Source organism: Tasmannia lanceolata, unplaced genomic scaffold, assembly GCF_043159265.1.
Source record: "Tasmannia lanceolata isolate RefF3 unplaced genomic scaffold, GAP_Taslan_0.1 ptg000019l, whole genome shotgun sequence".
NCBI lineage: Eukaryota > Viridiplantae > Streptophyta > Magnoliopsida > Canellales > Winteraceae > Tasmannia > Tasmannia lanceolata.
Genome location: NW_027518696.1, coordinates 5065722 through 5086833, shown reverse-complemented (window position 1 = coordinate 5086833; position 21112 = coordinate 5065722). Strand labels below are relative to the sequence as shown.

At 38.7% G+C, this 21112-nt stretch overlaps 3 protein-coding genes across 3 annotated transcripts; all 3 read right to left on the bottom strand.

Annotated features, from left to right (window-relative positions):
* On the bottom strand, positions 1-2446 carry LOC143853227 (uncharacterized). The gene is made up of 4 exons (XM_077362961.1): positions 2348-2446; positions 1793-1918; positions 695-1160; positions 1-272 (listed from the first exon to the last, which is right to left on the bottom strand). The coding sequence occupies exons 1-4, from the start codon at positions 2444-2446 to the stop codon at positions 1-3; spliced, it is 963 nt and encodes a 320-aa protein (XP_077219076.1).
* Positions 2447-2599: 153 nt separating this feature from the next.
* LOC143853098 (increased DNA methylation 2-like) lies at positions 2600-15036 on the bottom strand. Its single transcript, XM_077362823.1, has 2 exons — positions 13857-15036; positions 2600-3445 (listed from the first exon to the last, which is right to left on the bottom strand). The coding sequence occupies exons 1-2, from the start codon at positions 14878-14880 to the stop codon at positions 3195-3197; spliced, it is 1275 nt and encodes a 424-aa protein (XP_077218938.1). The 5' UTR covers positions 14881-15036; the 3' UTR covers positions 2600-3194.
* Positions 15037-17541: 2505 nt separating this feature from the next.
* LOC143853226 (uncharacterized) lies at positions 17542-21100 on the bottom strand. The gene is made up of 4 exons (XM_077362960.1): positions 21002-21100; positions 20440-20565; positions 19344-19809; positions 17542-17813 (listed from the first exon to the last, which is right to left on the bottom strand). Exons 1-4 carry the CDS (start codon positions 21098-21100, stop codon positions 17542-17544), a joined length of 963 nt encoding a protein of 320 aa, XP_077219075.1.
* Positions 21101-21112: the final 12 nt, after the last annotated feature.

The window sequence follows — 21112 nt, the reverse complement described above, 5'->3', positions numbered from 1 at the left end:
TCATAGTTTCTTTATTCCGTCCTTCATCACTATCCCCTCGAGAATCCCATCGACCCCAAAATTACCTAGGAATTCTTGAGGTTCTACCCGTCCTGGTAGCTGGAATGAGACAGAGAACTTCCCTGAGGGGCAAAGATTTTGTGTTTGCATCTCAAACACTTGTCTGTTCTTGAATATTAACCTTTCACCAGTCATCGTTACTCCTTTTATTAACAATCGCCCATTGGCCTCGACTTCACAACTGAATTCCCGTGCAATCACAAACATAACAGCTTAGTGAAAACAGTAAGAGATCAAATAACAATAAAGAGGCAGGTAATTGTCATTAGAATAACCTGGTCTTATGAGTTAGGATTGATCAAGTCTTAATAAAATGGGATCTTGAGATTGTTAATCTTATCAACTCTTATAATCTTATCATGCCAAAAAATCGAGCAACCTCAGATGAAATTGCTTGTTAATAATAAAAAACTGATCACTATAGATTGATCAGCTCTTATAATCTTATCATGCCGAAAAATTGAGCAAAAGCAGCAATATGCAATTTGGGCAATTTCTCATATGCACTTCCTCAAGGACATTTACGAACTTAGAAACTAGTTTCGGTCTTAGTAGAGAATAGATTATAGCTGTTTGCGTGAAAAATGAAGAAGCTCGATAATCTACCTGTTTTTCTAAAATGAATGCAACTTACTTTCATCCTTTTTCACGCCCGGCAAGGATATATGGAACAAGTAGGCATTCTCGCAAACACCAATGTCAACCAGTCCTATTGGTTGTCCCTCTTGCCTCTCAGCTACAGATCCAGTCAAAGCAATCCCTTTCTTACCCACAGTCACAATGTTATCCCACTCTTCAACTGTAGGATGTGAAGGAAGAAATAGCATTGCAGGCCCAACTTTTTCCATAAACCCAACTTTCTCTTCAGTTGTTAACACAGAGGTACTATATGGTATGCTTCTAAAAGGTATACTTCTCAATGGTACGCCAGGGTGGGGTATGCCACTAACAGGTGGGGGGCCCTCTTGAGTTTCCAAGTCATCATACAATTGTCTTTTTCTTCGAGATCTCCGTGAAGACCTTCTCACGTCAAGCTTTCCATTAGATTCCTGATTTGCCACGTGATCTGTAACCCCGTCAATGCCGCCGCTACCATGATACTACAGAAAAGAAATTTTGTAGTTGCACTTTAAGGGGATATTCCATACTCAAACATGAGATTTCATTTTGGGAGATGATACTAGGACACCCTTACTTTTGACATTGGCAGCAATCTCTTTATTTTAAACTTCTATTAGTGGTTGTTAATACAAATGTTTAAAAACTCCGAGAATCAATCATTCACTCGCTAGAATCAACTCGGTTTTGGCCCAATTGAGTCAATCAGAAACCCTTTCACACGCCCAAGTTGTTAGAAAACTGATCTCATTGCTCAATAACTACCCAAAGTCAGCTCAGCCTTAACTCCCCCAAGTACTTACCCGAGTAAATATCTTAACGTCAGATTGATAGCTTGAGGGGAATTCTACCAGCAAATGAGAGGTCTAAAATAGAGAGCTGAAAATATGAAAAAAAACGTCCCACACTACTGATTAACTTAATTTTGACCTCGTGAAAATCAGAAAAAAAGCACCAGTAACATGTTAGAGATCCAAGTCATTCAAAAAAAAAAACATGTTAGAGATTCATCACATCCTTTGACATTATATGCCATGTCTAAATGTTGCTGGGTGAGTGTTTTGCTAATCTTCTTCGATAGGTAATCTTGCATACATGCAGCCACAACACTTACCATTGTACCATTTAACTGAAAATCTGTAAGCAAGCTTGCTAGTGTGGTTTCGCATAAAGGTTTCAATTCCTGCTTGGCAAGGCATGGTTTTAACTTTAGAGCATTGGCATACCGATGGGAGATCGCCTGGAATAGTTGAATCATTTTAAAATTTAAAACATGTTCATTCAAAGCTTGACTCACCCCATTCAAGAACTCGTAGACTGAAGCAATTTATTTGGCAAAAAAGTTTGAATCTGTCGATCCATTTCATTTTCTCTAAATATTCTTTTTGTTGCCTTTTTATTATGACTCTCATCGTAAGACGACTAAATTTCTTTTGGCTCGATCTGCAAGATCATTGGCGTTACTGGAAATATGGACAAAAGAAAAAAAATCTGTCACCTACATTGCAGAAATTTCATCCAAAAACCTATCTAATCTCCAAAGGCATACCCTCTTATCTTAATTTGTGTAGTCCTTTATCTTGCGCATGGGATGTCAGTATGAGATGGGACCATTAACATATGGGCTGGCTTAAGATTCTACAAGATCAACGGTTCTGATTCCACATACATGCCCTCTTATGCCCCTTGTAGGACCCAGAATTAGCCTTTTACCTTTGACAATGGTTAAGCAAATTACTAGACCCAATGGCAGGTCACAAAGCTCCATTGTTATTCATCCAAATTTATCTATTTATATTGAGAGTTGATATATGTGATCGCGAGTGTGGCACAGTAACCCCCCTTTGGAACGCGTTGAGAAAATTCCCCAGGCAAATCCGATCCAATCGTGCGCAAGTAAACGAAAAAAGAAATAAGCACAAACCACAAGATGAATACTGAGATTTACATGGTTCGGCCAAGATGCCTGCAACCACGGGCAAACACGATCTTGCACTATAAGCACAAACAGTTGAAAGAGAATGAGACCTCTTTCTAGTTGAAGAAACACAACCCACCTTCCTCTAATTTGCTGACAAAAAAAAAAGCACAAAAATCCAAGCATGGGCAAGGGAAAATTCTACATTGGCTTACCACCATTAATCATGATTCTAATTTCGCTTTCGGACAGAAAAGTTTGAGTCAATTCCTGTACCAAAGGAACTTCCAATAAAAATATCCAAATCCCTCCAAGTACCCTTCTTAACTCCCCAAGATGCCATTTACTATTTTGCCATCTTTAGTAGATCCTGTATGCATGCAATCAAAATAGCTAACATCATGTGGATGGGCCCATGTAGTTTAAATAAAATGGCATAACCATTTAGTTTTGTTCAGCAAGATATATGAGACCACGTCATTCCTTTAAAAGCAAAGATGTCCAGACTAGAAAAACAAATTATATCGCATAAAAAGCTTATATATAAAGATGGCACATTGTTCCTGATGTTTAACCTGAGCTTTTACTCTAGATAAGGTCATTCGTTCTTCATTCGCTTCTTCATCACTACCCCCTCAAGAATCCCACCACCCCTGAAAGAACCTGAGAATTCTGTATATTCTACCGGTCCTGGCAGCTGGAATGAGACAGAGAAGTGCCCTGAGGAGCAAAGATTTTGTGTTTGCATCACAAACACTTGTCCATTTTTGGATATTACTCTTTCACCCGTCGTGGTTTCCCCTTTTATTACCACTCGCCCATTACCATTGATTTCAATACTGAATTTATCTTCTGCAATCACAAACACAACAGCTCAGTGAAAATCGTAAGAGATCAAATAACAATCGAGAGGCAGGTAATTGTAATAAGAATAGCATGGTCTTATGGGATAGGATTGATCTACTCCATAAAAATAATAGAAGCTCAAATATATGAGGTACACTTACTGCAATAAGTATGATCTGGTTGGTTTAATCATTGGGTCAGTGTTCCTTTATCGTTTCAGCACTTACAGCCAATAACAGTTATCTTGGTACAACAAATTATGCACTACCATATATATAGGCAAAAATGTTTCTGAGCTCAAGCTCAGATATGCTTGAGCTCGAGCTCAGAAACAGTTTTCCAATATAGGATGTGATAATGAAGAGAAGAGAAACACCTGAATTGATACTTCAACTGTCAAAAATGACCAGTATGCTAAGAATTAGACTTCATACATGCCACTATGGTGGATCAGCGTATCTTCTCTTCACCAATGTAGACATCATAAATCCTAATTCAAGCCTTTTTAAATTTTTGACATTTTCCAAAAAAGGGGACAACAATTGATATCGAAAGTAACACCATGTAATAGCAAAACTAATTTTGGTGGTTCTCATTTCTCATGGAAGTTATGATTATCTTCAAAATACCTTGCCTTATTTGTCAATCCCAATGCAACTTCTTGTTATTTATCATGCAGAAAAATTAAGCAAGAGCATCAATTTGCAGTTTGGGAAAATTGTCATATGCATTTCCTCACGAACATTTACGAATTTAGAAGACTAATTTTGGTCTCAATAGAGAATAGATTATAGCTGTTCACATGAAAAATGAAGAATCTTGATAATGTCCTTGTCTTTTTCTAAAATGAATGCAACTTACCCTCATTGCATTTTACGCCCGGCAAGCACATATGGAACAAATAGGCATTCTCACTAACACCAATGTCAACCAGTCCTACCGGCGGTCCACGTTGCCTCTCCGCTGCAGTTCCTGTCAAAGCAATCCCTTTTTTACCTGCAGTACTCACTAAGTTATCCCACTCTTCAACTGTACGAGGTGAAGGAAAAATGAGCATTGCTGGTGCAACTGTAGGAGGTGATGATCCTCTCGATTCAGTCTTTACATTAGATCCCATGTTGTATTTGCAAATGTGCTCTTTAAACTGCAAAATTTAGTAAGATTTTTAGCATATGAAGAGCAATAAAGGCAATTAAACTGACCAGTGCAGAAAAGAAAGCTTTTAGTTGCACGTTTAGCTAATATTCCATACTCGAACATGAGATTTCATTTTGGGAGATCATATTAGTACTCCCTTGCTTTGACGCTGGCAGCTATCTCTTTATTTTGATGGCTCAGATGTAAATAGGCATCCCCCACCAAAAATCATATCCATAGAATGATCCTAACTCTTCAATTTGTTATATGGTGTCTTCTGTCGATAGATCAAAGGGTCCATAAATGATTTTATGGGCAAGGCCTATTTACATCGGGGCCCAACAAATGAACGGTTTGGATCTTCAAATAAGGTGAACCCAAGTTCTTTTCTTTTTTTTAAATGTGTATTATAATGTCTCTGTATGCACGTGCACATTTTCTTTTAATAAATGCAGTGGGGTTGGGGCCTACCTGTTCAAAGACCTAAAACACGTTTTAGGCCCACCAAGGAGCTGTGTTGAAAGAGATAGAGAAAGTTGTGAGGGTACATACGTTTGTGAGAGAGAAAGTTGAGAGTGGTGAGTTTATCACAGCCCTTAATTTGTCTCCAACAGTCATAACCAGCCCATCAAAAACACCAACAGTAAAGAACAAAAGTGCAAACAAGCACTCTGAGAGAGAGAGAGAGAGAGAGAGAGGGGGGAACGAATATCATTTGCTTAAAACTCCAAATCTAATCTTTCATGCATGTTTACATGCACAGCATGTTTCAAGAAAAAGAACCAATCGAACAGACCCTAACCCAGAAACACAAATGATCAGTTTTCTTTAAGAGTCAGTACTTAGTAGAAAAGAAGTGGAATGAAGCATAAATAATAGCATAAAATCATATACGTTGCTCTTGCTATTTGCCTGTTTTCAGGAGATATGCGCTTTTCAGCCGTTTTTGAGTTATCAATAGAGAAGACGAGAAAACGAACAGTACCAAAGAACAAGACGTGTCATTAATTAGCCCAGCTCTAAGATTCGAAAAAAAAAAACTCTCCTTGTTCGCCATTAGCACAAATACATTTAACCTCGAGCTTCAATTTTCTTTTTTTCCTTTCTTAGTTTCCTCAGTATGTAACCTTACAAGTCGAAAGGATGATGCTCGACAAAGATCTAAAAAGAAAGTCACTTTTAGGCTCCTCCCTAAAAGGCACTTCTTGTGTGAAGAACTGATTTTAGGGATTTTCTAGGGACCATTGCATAAGGCATTTCACGGGCCGAATGTTGCAAGAGAGAGCAGCCACTTGGGCTCAGATTTTGTCTCCATTTAATTCCCCTGATTTTCCTGTTCACTTGTTTTCTCGGGAAAGGAAAAGAAAAAGTTTCCCGGGAATCTGACGTGGTATTAGGAAAAGAAATCCAGGGAAACTGTGCAGGAAAAGGTTTCCCGCGCCTGTTCACTTTCGCGGGAAAAGGTTTCCCCAGAAACTGCTTGCCCACTTTTTTCACTAGTTTTCCTGGGAAAGCAAATCCGACCAAAAAAAAGGGAAAAGGAATCTCACACTCGTGAGAAAAAACTCATTTCCACATCATTTTTCCCAATTTCCATGTCAGATGTGACATTTTCCACCTAGGCTCCTTCAAAATCCCGTGAAGACAAGTGAACATGCGAATTTTAGCTTTCTCGGGAAAAAAGGGGGGTTTTCCCGGGATTTGGTCTCCCGGGAACGCGAGTGAACAGAGCCTAAGGGTGCGTTTGGAATGCCGGAATTGGAAATCAGTATCGATATCCGATTCCAATTTAGGCGATTCTAGCCTAGTTTCGTTTGCAAAACGAAATCGGAAACAATACTAAACTCTGATTGGGAGAAAACAAGGGAATATTTAGTGCTTTTTGTTTACCACCCAAGGGGGTGATATTCTGATTCTGGAATGTAAAGGAAAAAAAATGGCTTTAAATGTCCTCCAAAGGCACTTGACCAAATCCACATTAATTCCAAATTATTCAAGTCAGTATAAAAATTTTATTTATAAATTCTTTTTTAGATAGGTTATTTATAAATCTAAATCTGACCTGTAATGAGTGAAAATGACCAAAATATGTTTAAGGTGGGGGAAATAACTAAAATGCCCACATAATATAACAATGATAAAAAAACGACATAAAAGGTGAAAAAAAAAAAAAAAAAAAACCAGAACACCCTTGAGTCATGAAAAATTAAATACCTCCATGACATAAAAAATGATCAAAATACACCAAATCGATAAAATGACCAAAATACCCCCCTCATCATGAAAATGATCGAAATACACCCATATCGGGTGAAAATGGCCAAAAAACACCTAAGTAGTGAGAAATGACTAAAATACCCTTATGACATAAAATGGTCGAAATACCCCCATATAGGTAAAATGACTAGAATACCCCCGAGTCATCTTGTCTTTTCTTTTTTATTTGTCTTGTGAATTTTTTTGGGGAATGTGTAATAACCTTTTGGCATCACTTTAAATGCTAGAAGACAAGATAGGTTAGTGCAAATATCAAAATATAGTGGTGCTGATATCATTTCCCTAAATAAAATACCCCCATGATATAAAATGACCAAAATAGCCCTAGTCGTAAAAAATGACCAGAGTACTCCAAGTTGTGGTGGGCTTCAAACCGGTTAAAAGGTGAGCGAGAGAGAACAAAAAACACCAACAGTTAAGAACAAAAAATCAAACAAGCACTATTTGTCTCAAACCCTAACCCTAATTTGCTATGCATGTTTACCTACCCAGTAGAGAGAGGAACGAATATTATTTGGTTAAAACCCCAAATCTAATCTTTCATGCATGTTTACATACGCGGGTAGTTACAAGAAAAAGAACCAATTAAAACAAACCCTAACCCAGAAACACAAATGATCATTTTTCTTTAATCGTCAGCAAAAAAGAATTCGAATGAAGCAGAAATAATAGCATAAAATGATATACCTTGCTCTTGCTATTAGCCTTTCTTCAGATGGAGAAAGAGATGCGGTATTCAGCGTTTTTGGGTTATTAATAGAGAAGATGAGAAAACGAGCAGTGGCAGAGAACACGACGCGTCATTACTCATTAATGAGCCAGCTCTATAAGATTCGAAATAATCTCATTGTCCACCATCAGCACAAATACATTGAACCACGAGCTTCAATTTTTTTTTCCTTTTTCAGTTTCCTCTATCTTAACCGTCCAGGTCAAAAGGATCATGCTCGATAAAGATCTAAAAAGAAAGTCACTTTTAGGCTCCTCCCTAAAAGACCCTTCTTGGGTGAAGAGTCTATCACAAAAAGATCTGATTTTAGGAATTTCCTACGGACCATCGCAGAAGGCATTTTGAGGACCGACTGTTGCATAAGAGAGCAGCTACATGGGCTCAGATGTAGTCTTATTCATTTAATTCCCCTGATTTTATTCTCTAAATAGTAACGGCGAACATCAGAAGATCTCTCTCTCTCTCTCTCTCTCTCTCTCTCTCTCTCTGTCCAAAATGCATGCCTTGATCCAAAAATCCTCCTGATAGATATACTTTCCTTTTTGTGATGTTCTTCTATCTATTAAGAGTTTATCACATAAATCTTTAGGAAAAATACGATGGTACATGGTAGGATTAGTTTCATTCTTTTAGCTGCTATGTTGCATGTGGAGAACAGTTTGTTATGTTTAAATAGATATTTAGATGAGATCAAGAATCCTAGTAGAGACTCATCTTCCTCAACCAGGATTGGTACATAACACCTTTCAATCCTATAATCAGATAGCAAACCTATCAAGGAGCATATTTCTATCCTACAAATTCAAACACATATCATGGGCCCTAATCCAATTGGCGATTCATTTTTCATTGAATTAGGCTAGATACTCTCTTCTCTCTCCCTCTCTTACCTTCCGATTGATTGAGCCAGGGATTGGCCCTATAGACTCCTTTTCTCTTTGAGTCCTTCAATGGGTAGAAACTAGTAATTGCGACCTTTTTCATTAGAGAAATAGGGGAGGCTGAGTGAATCTGCACCTAGGTCTCTTCCGAACTGAAGGGGCCATGTGCTTCATTTCCATGTATGAGGCTTTCTAGTGTTGTGCCTAGAAAGGAGGAATTGTTCTAGTGGATGAGTTTCATTCAATGTTACCGGGGTCGCCCTCTCACCCTCCGACCAGCAATCTAGGTTCGCCGACCCAAAACGTGGGTTGCTTGCGACCCGGATTGCCAAAACTGGCGATTCATTTTTCATTGAATTAGGCTAGATACTCTCTTCTCTCTCCCTCTCTTACCTTCAGATTGATTGAGACAGGGATTGGCCCTACAGACTCCTTTTCTCTTTGAGTCCTTCAATGGGCAGAAACTAGTAATTGCGCCCTTTTTCATTAGAGAAATAAGGGAGGCTGAGTGAATCTGCACCTAGGTCTCTTCCGAATTGAAGGGGCCATGTGCTTCATTTCCATGTATGAGGCTTTCTAGCATTGTGCCTAGAAGTGAGGAACTGTTCTAGTGGATGAGTCTCATTCAATGTTACCTGGGTCGCCCTCTCACCCTCCGACCAGTGATCTGGGTTCGCCGACCCAAACCGTGGGTTGTTTGCGACCCGGATCGCCAAAACTGGCGACCCGGACAACCCGCAGGAAAGGGAGAGATGCATAGAGAGAGGGAACAGTTTGGTGGACTAGGAAAAAAGACCTGCACAATAGTTTATTAGTTTATTCATGTTTTTATATTTTTATTTCAGAATTGGGTAATTATTTTTTCTCTGCTTTCATTTAAATTGAGAATACAATATATGTTGGTGCTTAATTTAGTAATATTTGGAGATCTTCAAATTTTATATATTATGGATTGGATTGGATTGGAACTGGAATTTTCATCTTGAATATATATGAATGGCATATACGAGGCTTTTGGTTTTGTTTATTAAATGTATGTATTGTGGACTATAGAATGATATTCTTGTAAAAATAAATGAATATATATATATATATATAAAGTACTGGAGCGACCCAGATTTGCACTCCAAATCGACTCGCGAGCGAAAATAGCAAACCTAATTAGCCTACCCTCACCGTACCACGGGCTACCATCGTGCCTGTTCCCGTACCACGTACCATAACGAACCGCGTTCCGGGCATGCTTTTAAATTTTGAGTGAAATCCGAAATTTCAGGTTTTGCTCAAGACCCAAACCGAAATCGGCAATACTTGAAACGATAGTTTTTTTCGGCCAAAATTTCAAATTTTGGGTGGAAATTTCGTCCGAAAATTAAGAGATTTCAACCAAAAATTGAGATTTTTTATAATCATGTCATATTATCCCGAAATTTTGGCTGAAATTTCAGAAATTTCGGTCAAAAATCTATTCGAGAAAAAAATATGCATTAACTGATTTCGTCGGATTTTGGCCAAAATTTCGGTTTCGGTGAGGACCGAAACGCATTCCGTAACCGAAATTTGAAACCATGGTTCCAGGTAACCTTGGTCTCGTTTCCTTCTATTGTTTTGCTTCTAGAAGCGGCAGTACAAGGTGAGTTCCAGGTAACTCCATTTATGCAGTGAACTGCCGTCAAAGACTCTAGAAGCGGCAGCATAAGGTGGTTATTTGTTATTTTATGTTATTGTTATTTCAAGGGATTGATACAATTGCGATTTTTACACATACAAAAACCAAGTTTGTTGTAACTTTCTGTTATGACATTGGTGGCCAAAGCTGTACTAAGGGGGTGCTTGAAAAAACTCTGTTGTGCAGATATATCAGTATATGGTAGTTATTTTCTCTATAGGAGGCCTCCTGAAGAGAGAACTCAGACAAAATAATCGTTTTTTGTAGATCCAGTCATGGCAATGTGATAAGTTTTTATCCAATAAACTTGTTTTCATTATCAAGTTGTATAGTAATTGTAATGCAGTCCCAATAGAAGCATTATTCATAATATCCCAATATAAAAAAGGGCAGTCCAGTGCACGAGGCTCCCACCATTGCGGGGTCCAGAGAGGGCTAGATGTACACAGCCTTACCCCTGCTTTGCGAGAGGTTGTTTCTGTGACTCGAACTGGTGGTCACAATGGAGAAACCTTTCCATTGCGCCAAGGCTCGCCCTCTATTCTTCTTAATATCCCGACCCCAAACAAAAATAGCAAATGGCGCATTTAGCGGGTGAGCCAATGAGTATCCCAAACCTGAGCTTTTTTTTTGTTTTTGACAGAAGGTAAAAGACTAAAAGGAGATGATATCCACTGCTCTCTGTGATATTGGCAGCCCTATTAGTTTTTTTGTTCACCTTTTCAGTGGCTGTTACAGTCCCAACAAGCCATCTACTGAAGAGTTGAGAAGATTTCACTAATCTCTAATGATCTTTATTAGCAATAATCAGTGCTTATATAAGCACTTCCAGATTAAAATGTTAGAATTAAAAGATAAATATAATAGAAGGATCCTAATCTAAACAACGTACTACAATCTCCAAAGATCTGCTAAATTTAATCAGTTATTCTTTAACATCTACAACCAACCAGAGAATTTTAAGAGAATGAAGGTCTGACAATATTAAAAACAGAGGAGTCCAAATATTATTTCTCAAGTTAAAAACCTCCTATATTGCTGTGGTTGGGAATTTTTGCCTACCACCAGTCAATCAGCAGTGAGTTTCCCAAACTCTGATATTAACTATAACAGAACAAATGGGATAGCACTTCTCTCAAAATGGCCTTTCTAATTCTTGGAGATGGAAAATCACTACTTTAATGAAACAGTGCTTATTCAAAATACCCTCAAAATATTTCTTATATTTAGTCGAGAGGTTCTTCATAAAAATTAAAAATGAACTAAATATTGCTTAGCTAACGACTACACGCCCCCCAACCCCCCCCCCCGGTTTCCAAACATCTTTTTCTCTTCATTTCCTCAATCAGTTAAGGGTTTTTTTTCTTCTTCTTCTTCTTTGTAAACTTGCCACACATCCTCAACAATGATTAGGTACAAGAAAGTTTTATCATCACGCACCCTTCAACATTAGAATACTTTTCAACAATAAAATCCTACTCTTCACCAAAATCATGGGTTGTTATTAGATATAGTGACTAATTCTTTTTCTGAATTGAGGAAGTTTTGGAATCCATTTCAAATGAAGAAAACTGAGATTTTTTGTTGTTTTGTAAGTAGGACCTACTAGGACACTCCGATAGACGGTCTGATTTGAAATGAATCATGACCGGGACACAAGAAGTAGGGTCCGAAGAACACTCCGAATCCGATCCGACCGACAAGGGATTTGAATAGATCGTGACTAAGACATAGGTGGATCCGATCCAAAGTGGATCTGTTGACACCCCCTAGGCTTGCATATTAAATTTTGGAGTTTAAATTCAACTAGTATAGCTTCATGTTTGATCGAAAACCGAACTGTAAAAGATTTAAGATTAGCTTTTGCATTGGCTATCTGTTGGAATTGGAGCTAGAGTCATAGTTAGCAATACATATGATGGCAAAAATCTTCAAGCCATGATGATGGGTATATAACAGCTCTTGCCCGAAAAAATGGGTAGAAAATGTTGGAATTTTTTTCAAAATAAATAAAAAAGTTTTGCTTTTGAAAATGATGCGTATAAAACATCTCGCGCCTTGAAGCAGTCTCATTCCTCTAGCACCACTATATTCTTTAAGGCTCTGTTTCTTTCGACCCAAAATGGGGCATAAAACAATTTTACTCATGGAAGAATGGGATTAAAATTTGTTTTACACCGATTTTACGTCAAAAGGAATAGAGCCTAAGAAAAAAATGATTTGCTAGGCACAATAGCAGAAGGCACTTCGGGCTGAGATGTTGCGTGTGAGGTGGTTATCCACCTCAGATTAATTAAATGATCAAGACAAAATCTAACCGTGTGGCTGCTTCTCACATGCAACAGCCCAGCTGCGAAATGCCTTCTGCGATGGTCCCTAGCAAATCCCAGCAAAAAATAAATAAAAGACTGATACATCCATTGGTCATCACATTTTACCAAGTAAATTGTACATAAAAAAGTCTACAGGGTGTTCACATGGATTAAAAAAAGGCCTCTCAACGTTGGCACTTAACAACCTGAGGCAAAGAAACAAACCTATTTTTTGTAATTCTAATCAAATTAGATTATATAATCAATCTAATCATTGTAATTCTAATCAAATTAGATTATATAATCAATCTAATCAAATTAGATTATATAGACAAACACAAATATAGATAATCCATGAATGATAAACCATAAAACAAACTGCGGAATTGAAAATGATTGAAAAGGTGGACCTAGGATGTATAAGATTCTTACATAGCCATTCGTGTGGTATTTTATCATACAATTCATATAAGATCCATTTGTCTGGAAAGGCCCAAGGATATGCTAGTGTCCATGAATACAAAAAAAGGGAATTAAGATTTCCAATACTTTTCGGGAAGTATTATGCACCCCCTCCCCTCACGGATAAAATACCCCCGTTTAACATTATCCGTTAAGTTTTAAAGGAAAAGAAAAACGTTAAAGGGGGTGAATTTACCCTCAAGCAGTGAACCATTCTCACAGAAACCGTTAAAGCGGGGGATTTTATCCATTTGAGGCGCGGGGGGGTCGATATCATTTCCCTACTTTTCCTAGCATTTCTACACCTTCTGTTTCTCTCTTTCTGGAAATGAAAAGCCGACATAGTAACGTAGAAGAAAGTGGAATCAGTTTAATATCATCTCCAATACAAAAATCTTCATGGTTTTACATTCATTTGGTGGGCACTGGACAAAGATTTTTGTCTTAGTACTAAGCTCCATCCCTGCTATTCACCAACAGATAAGAGAGAATGAGACCTCTTTCTAGTTGAAGAGTTAGGACAGCTTGGTGAGAACCGTAAGAGATCAAATAACAATGCAGAGGCAGGTCATTGTCATAAGAATAACCTGGTCTTATGAGATAGGATTGATCAAGTGTTAAAAAAAATTGATCTTGAGGTTGTTAATCTTATCAACCCCTATAATCTTATCATACCGAAAAATTTAGCAACCTCAGAAGAAATTGCTTGTTAATAATAAGAAATTGATCATGATAGATTGATCAGCTCTCATAATCTCATCATGCCGAAAAATTGCGCAAAAGCAGCAATATGCCATTTGGGCAATTTCTCATATGCACTTGCTCAAGAACATTTACGAACTTAGAAACCAGTTTTCGTCTCAGTAGAGAATAGATTATAGCTGTTCGCGTGAAAAATGAAGAAGCTCGATAATCTACCTGTTTTTCTAAAATGAACGCAACTTACTTTCATCCTTTTTAACGCCCGGCAAGGATATATGGAACAAGTAGGCACTCTCACAAACACCAATGTCAACCAGTCCTATTGGTGGTCCCACTTGCCTCTCAGCTACAGTTCCAGTCAAAGCAATCCCTTTCTTATCTGCAGTCACAATGTTATCCCACTCTTCAACAGTAGGAGGTGAAGGAAGAAAGAGCATTGCGGGCCCAACTTTTTCCACAGATCCAACTTTCTCTTCAGTTGGCAACACAGAGCCACTATATGGTATGCTTCTCAAAGGTATACTTCTCAATGGTACGCCACAGTGGGGTATGCCACTAACGGGTGGCGGGCCCTCTTGAGTTTCCAAGTCGTCATACAATTGTCTTTTTCTTCGAGATCTCCGTGAAGACCTTCTCACGTCAAGCTTTCCATTAGATTCCTGATTTGCCACATGATCTGTAACCCCACCAAAGCCACCACTGCCATGAAACCGTGCAGCATCTCTATCCACCAATAAATTCTCAAGCCCATTTAGCCTCTTAAACCTCTCAACATCCTCCGGCTTTATGTAAGAGATTTCTGGGTTGTTAATAAATATAACATTCTCAATGATTTTGTATCCCTTTTTGTACTGCCTCTGCCGGCGGTGCAAATGGAGAGGAAAGAGATCAGGTAACTGATGGTGGTCGGCAGTTGAATCCAGAGACCGTAAACAGAGACTACCTTCGAGTAACTGGCGGAACAAAGGTCGCTTAATTATAACAGATTGACTTGCATTTCTAAGTACATAATAGTATACTCGCTCCATTTCCATGGCTCTCATTTGCGACCCTGCTAATTGATCAGGGGTGTATGGTGGAAGACCCTCAGCTATTCTCTGCAGAACTGATTTTTTGGGCTTCTCATCCTTCAGATCAGGCCCAAAGTAGGTGCCCATAATAAAGAGCAATAAGAAATGCTGCTCTCCGGTTGTCTCCATCCAATTGGGTACGGTTGAGGGTTCTGATGCCACGGGAGTGAGAGACTCGGGCTGGGACAAGTTGTCCATGTTGTATTTATATATGTGCTCTTTAAGCTGCAAAATTTAGTAAGATTTTTAGTATATGAAGAGCAATGAAGGCAATTAAACTGCTCAGTGCAGAAAAGAAGTTTTTTAGTTGCACTTTCAGGGGATATTCCATACTCAAACATGAGATTTCATTTTGGGAGATGATACTAGGACTCCCTTGCTTTTGACACTGGCAGCAATCTCTTTATTTTAAACTTGTATTAGTGGTTGTTGATACCAATGTTTAAACTAGTATTAGTGGTTGTTGATACCAATGTTTAAAAGCTCCGAGAATCAATCATTCACTCGCTAGAATCGACTCGGTTTTGGCCCAATCGAGTCAATCAGAAACCCCTTTCACTTGCCCAAGTCTACAACCAACCATAGATGTTTAGTACAATGAAGGTCTGCCAATATTAAAAACAGAGGAGTCCAAATATTATTTCTCAAGTTAAAAATCCCCCATATTGCTGTGGTCGGGAATTTTTTACCTACCACCAGTCAACAGTTATAATAGAACAAATGGGATAGCACTCCTCTCAAAATGGCCTTTCTAATTCTTGGAGATGGAAAATCACTTCTTTAATGAAAGAGTTCTTATCATTGGAGATGGGTACATTTTAGGTAAGATTATCAGGCTTGCATCTTAAATTTTGGAGCTTAAATTCAACTAGTAGAGCTTCATGTTTGATCAAAAACCAAACTGTGAAAGATTTAAGATTAACCTTTCCATGACAATGTGCTGGAATTGAAGATAGAGTCATGGTTAGCAATCTAACTACTTTATATAAAGGCGGAATCGTGGGTTAAGTTCTTCCACCCTTTGTTGTTATTTCCGCTTGTGTCCCACTGCCATAATTCCAATTGTATCCCACGTGTGAGGGCATTTGTGTCATTTGCCGTCGTTTTCGCTTTTGTCCCACCTTTTGATCCACACGTCAGAATTACTCTTTTACCATTAACCCCTTTGCTGATATCTAACGTCTGCCTCTATGAGAAATTATTTGAGGGTAAAATCGTAATCTACATACAAAAAGTACCGACACAGGGTACCTGTCTATGACAATTACGGCAAAAAACTACCAAGAAGAGGTAAAGACATATGACAATGACGAAAGAACTACATGATATTACTTATGCAGGACACTTGCAAAATATTGATGGATTCCGAGCATCTAAAGAGGAACAACAATTATGGAAACCCCTATCGATTGGAGGGCTAGGATCAGCCTATATCGATTGGAGGGCTAGGATCAACCTATGGAAATGGTTTTACAGGCACAACCGATTGATGTTGTGTTCCATCACATGGACAGTTTAGATCAACCTATAACCCTCTATAGATCGGAGGGTTCGGATCAACCTATGAAAATTACTTTTGGGGCACAACCTATGTAGGAAGTGGCTCATCCAAAAGAAATTTCTTTTCTTTTTGTCTGGGATTTACCCGTCAGCATTACTCTTTTACCATTAACCCCTCTGCTGATATCTAACATCTATCTCTATTAAAATTATTTCAAGGTAAAATCGTAATCTACATACTAAAAGTACCGACACAGGGTATGGGCCATACCGTACATTTTAATAGAGTGAGGAGTGCGATCATCAAAATACGGTGAGTGGTGCCATTATAAAATATGGTAGTGATAACATTAGCACTATATATAATTTCAAACCGTCGTTGTTACTTGGATGTTCCCACGCAGGTCGGGTTCAACCCGAATTTGGGTTGGGTCGGGTTAGGCTTTTTCGCAAATTGGGTTGGGAAAAATCAACCCCAATTGGAAATCGGGTTGGGTCGGGTTGGGCTGTCGGGCAACCCGACCCGACCCGAATATACATCCGAGAAGCCGCATGAAGGGGTGGGGGAGTGAAAAATATGCAGATTTTTTATTATCTCCCTCCGTGATATTGTATTTTATTCTTTCTTTCTTTTTTCTTGTCCTTGTTCCATGTTCCTTTGTGTGTGGTCCATCTCAGGCCCCCTCTTTTTTTATTAATATTATCTGTTTGCCATCTCAAAAAAAATAAAATATGCAGATTTTTGTCTGGTTACTAAACTCCATCCCTGTTAATCACCAACAGATGAAAGAGAGAATGAGACCTCTTTCTAGTTGAAGAAACACAACTCACCTTCCTCTAATTGGAAGAGTGAAAAAAAAAAAAAAAGCTCAAAAATCCAAGCATGGGCAAGGGCAGATATCCAGAACTCACTGTTAACTTCAAAGTTCAAACCTTGATCTCAGTCTAGGAAACAAATTCTACATTGGCTTACCATATTAATCATGATTCTAATTTCGCTTTCAAACATAGATGACAATTCCTATACCAAAGGAATCTGCCAATAAAAATACCCAAATCCCCATTAGTACCCAGATTATGCATGCATGCAATCAAAACAGCTAACATCATGTGGATGGGACCATGTAATTTATATAAAATGGCATAACCATTTAGTTTTTTAGCAAGATATGAGAGACCATGTCATTCCTCTGAAAGCAAAGATGTCCAGACTAGAAGCATAAATTGTAATGCATAAAAAGCTTGCATATAAAGATGCCACAATGTTCCCAATGTTAAATCTGATCTTTGTGCAGTGAGTATTCCAAAACTTATTCATTGTGTTTTGGTTGACAAAATCCTCTTTTATTATAGATAAGGTCATAGTTTCTTTATTCCCTCCTTCATCACTATCCCCTCGAGAATCCCATCGGCCCCAAAATTACCTAGGAATTCTTGAGGTTCTACCCGTCCTGGTAGCTGGAATGAGACAGAGAACTTCCCTGAGGGGCAAAGATTTTGTGTTTGCATCTCAAACACTTGTCTGTTCTTGAATATTAACCTTTCACCGGTCATCGTTACTCCTTTTATTAACAATCGCCCATTGGCCTCGACTTCACAACTGAATTCCCGTGCAATCACAAACATAACAGCTTAGTGAAAACAGTAAGAGATCAAATAACAATAAAGAGGCAGGTAATTGTCATTAGAATAACCTGGTCTTATGAGATAGGATTGATCAAGTATTAATAAAATGGGATCTTGAGGTTGTTAATCTTATCAACTCTTTTTTTTTTTTGAAAAGGGCAACAGAATATATATATATATATATATATATATATATATGTAAAAACAGAACCGAGGTGGTCCTGAAGGAACAAAGATAATACAAAGATATATGTAAAAACAGAACCGAGGTGGTCCTGAAGGAACAAAGATAATACAAAGATAGCAGTACAATAATTCAAGAGGTAGATAGTCAAAGCACTCAAACGCAGCCCGAAAGACTCCTTTCTTGGCAAGGGTGTCTGCTTCCGCATTGGCTGATCTCCTGACATGGCGAAAAACTATTGAGGAGCCCTTAGCTCTGTCCTCTATTTCCTCTAAGAGAGGCAAAAATCGCCAAGGGGGAGAAGCGTTACCCGAAAGCCAGCGAATAACATTTAAGGAATCCCCTTCGACGATAATTTTGTCGCACTCTAGACGAGGCATCGAGAGAAGCCCGCTATGAACGGCTCGGACCTCTGCCTCGTTTGAGTCTGCCACTCCGATAGGCCCCGAGTAGGCCCAGAGGACTTCCCCTTTGTGGTTTCTACATAACCCCCCTACTCCTGCCATTCCTGGATTGCCGATAGACGATCCGTCAAAGTTAAGTTTCAGGGACCCCGGAGGAGGAGGAATCCAGGAGGGGAGGATTTTCACTTTGGTAGCCGATTCCAAGTATATGATTGACCATCCTTCCCAGAGGTCGAAAGCTGAAACAAAACGAAACAGGGGAAGGCTTCGAGCCCAGGATATGACCGCAGCTATCAACTGAATATAAATCCAATAGGGAGATCTAGCCTTCCCTTCAAAGATACGAGCATTCCTCTCTTTCCACAAGAACCACCATGAGGCCAGGAGACACATCTTCCACAGCGTTCTGCCTTTTCTTTTCCAAGGAGTCCAGGCCCAACTCTGAATGAATTCAGCCATAGAGTTGGAGGGGACCCAACTGATTCCAAAACGAGAAAAAATAAGACCCCAAATATGGCGAGCAACCTTACAGTGTATGAAAAGGTGGTCAATGGATTCCCCAGCGGATAAACATAGAGGACAGTGATCTACCAACCACATTCCTCGTTTCCTCAAAAAATCCATAGTTTGAATGCGGCCCCAGCTAATCTTATCAACTCTTATAATCTTCTCATGCCAAAAAATCGAGCAACCTCAGATGAAATTGCTTGTTAATAATAAAAAATTGATCACTATAGATTGATCAGCTCTTATAATCTTATCATGCCGAAAAATTGAGCAAAAGCAGCAATATGCAATTTGGGCAATTTCTCATATGCACTTCCTCCAGGACATTTACGAACTTAGAAACTAGTTTTGGTCTTAGTAGAGAATAGATTATAGCTGTTTGCGTGAAAAATGAAGAAGCTCCATAATCCACCTGTTTTTCTAAAATGAATGCAACTTACTTTCATCCTTTTTCACGCCCGGCAAGGATATATGGAACAAGTAGGCATTCTCGCAAACACCAATGTCAACCAGTCCTATTGGTTGTCCCTCTTGCATCTCAGCTACAGATCCAGTCAAAGCAATCCCTTTCTTACCCACAGTCACAATGTTATCCCACTCTTCAACTGTAGGATGTGAAGGAAGAAATAGCATTGCAGGCCCAACTTTTTCAATAAACCCAACTTTCTCTTCAGTTGTTGACACAGAGGTACTATATGGTATGATTCTAAAAGGTATACTTCTCAATGGTACGCCAGGGTGGGGTATGCCACTAACAGGTGGGGGGCCCTCTTGAGTTTCCAAGTCATCATACAATTGTCTTTTTCTTTGAGATCTCCGTGAAGACCTTCTCACGTCAAGCTTTCCATTAGATTCCTGATTTGCCACGTGATCTGTAACCCCGTCAATGCCGCCGCTACCAAGATACTACAGAAAAGAAATTTTGTAGTTGCACTTTAAGGGGATATTCCATACAGAAACATGAGATTTCAGTTTGGGAGATGATACTAGGACACCCTTACTTTTGACATTGGCAGCAATCTCTTTATTTTAAACTTCTATTAGTGGTTGTTAATACAAATGTTTAAAAACTCCGTGAATCAATCATTCACTCGCTAGAATCAACTCAGTTTTGGCCCAATTGAGTCAATCAGAAACCCTTTCAGTCGCCCAAGTTGTTAGAAAACTGATCTCATTGCTCAATAACTACCCAAAGTCAACTCAGCCTTAACTCCCCCAAGTACTTACCCGAGTAAATATCTTAACGTCAGATTGATAGCTTGAGGGGAATTCTACCAGCAAATGAGAGGTCTAAAATAGAGAGCTGAAAATATGAAAAAAAACGTCCCACTACTGATTAACTTAATTTTTACCTCGTGAAAATCAGAAAAAAAGCACAAGTAACATGTTAGAGATCCAAGTCATTCAAAAAAAAAAACATGTTAGAGATTCATCACATCCTTTGACATTATATGCCATGTCTATATGTTGCTGGGTGAGTGTTTTGCTAATCTTCTTCGATAGGTAATCTTGCATACATGCAGCCACAACACTCACCATTGTACCATTTAACTGAAAATCTGTAAGCAAGCTTGCTAGTGTGGTTTCGCATAAAGGTTTCAATTCCTGCTTGGCAAGGCATGGTTTTAACTTTAGAGCATTGGCATACCGATGGGAGATCGCCTGGAATAGTTGAATCATTTTAAAATTTAAAACATGTTCATTCAAAGCTTGACTCACCCCATTCAAGAACTCGTAATTTGCCTGACTGAAGCAATTTATTTGGCAAAAAAGTTTGAATCTGTCGATCCATTTCATTTTCTCTAAATATTCTTTTTGTTGCCTTTTTATTATGACTCTCATTGTAAGACGACTAAATTTCTTTTGGCTCGATCTGCAAGATCATTGGCGTTACTGGAAATATGGACAAAAGAAAAAAATCTGTCACCTACATTGCAGAAATTTCATCCAAAAACCTATCTAATCTCCAAAGGCATACCCTCTTATCTTAATTTGTGTAGTCCTTTATCTTGCGCATGGGATGTCAGTATGAGATGGGACCATTAACATATGGGTTGGCTTAAGATTCTACAAGATCAACGGTTCTGATTCCACATACATGACCTCTTATGCCCCTTGTAGGACCCAAAATTAGCCTTTTACGTTTGACAATGGTTAAGCAAATTACTAGACCCAATGGCAGGTCACAAAGCTCCATTGTTATTCATCC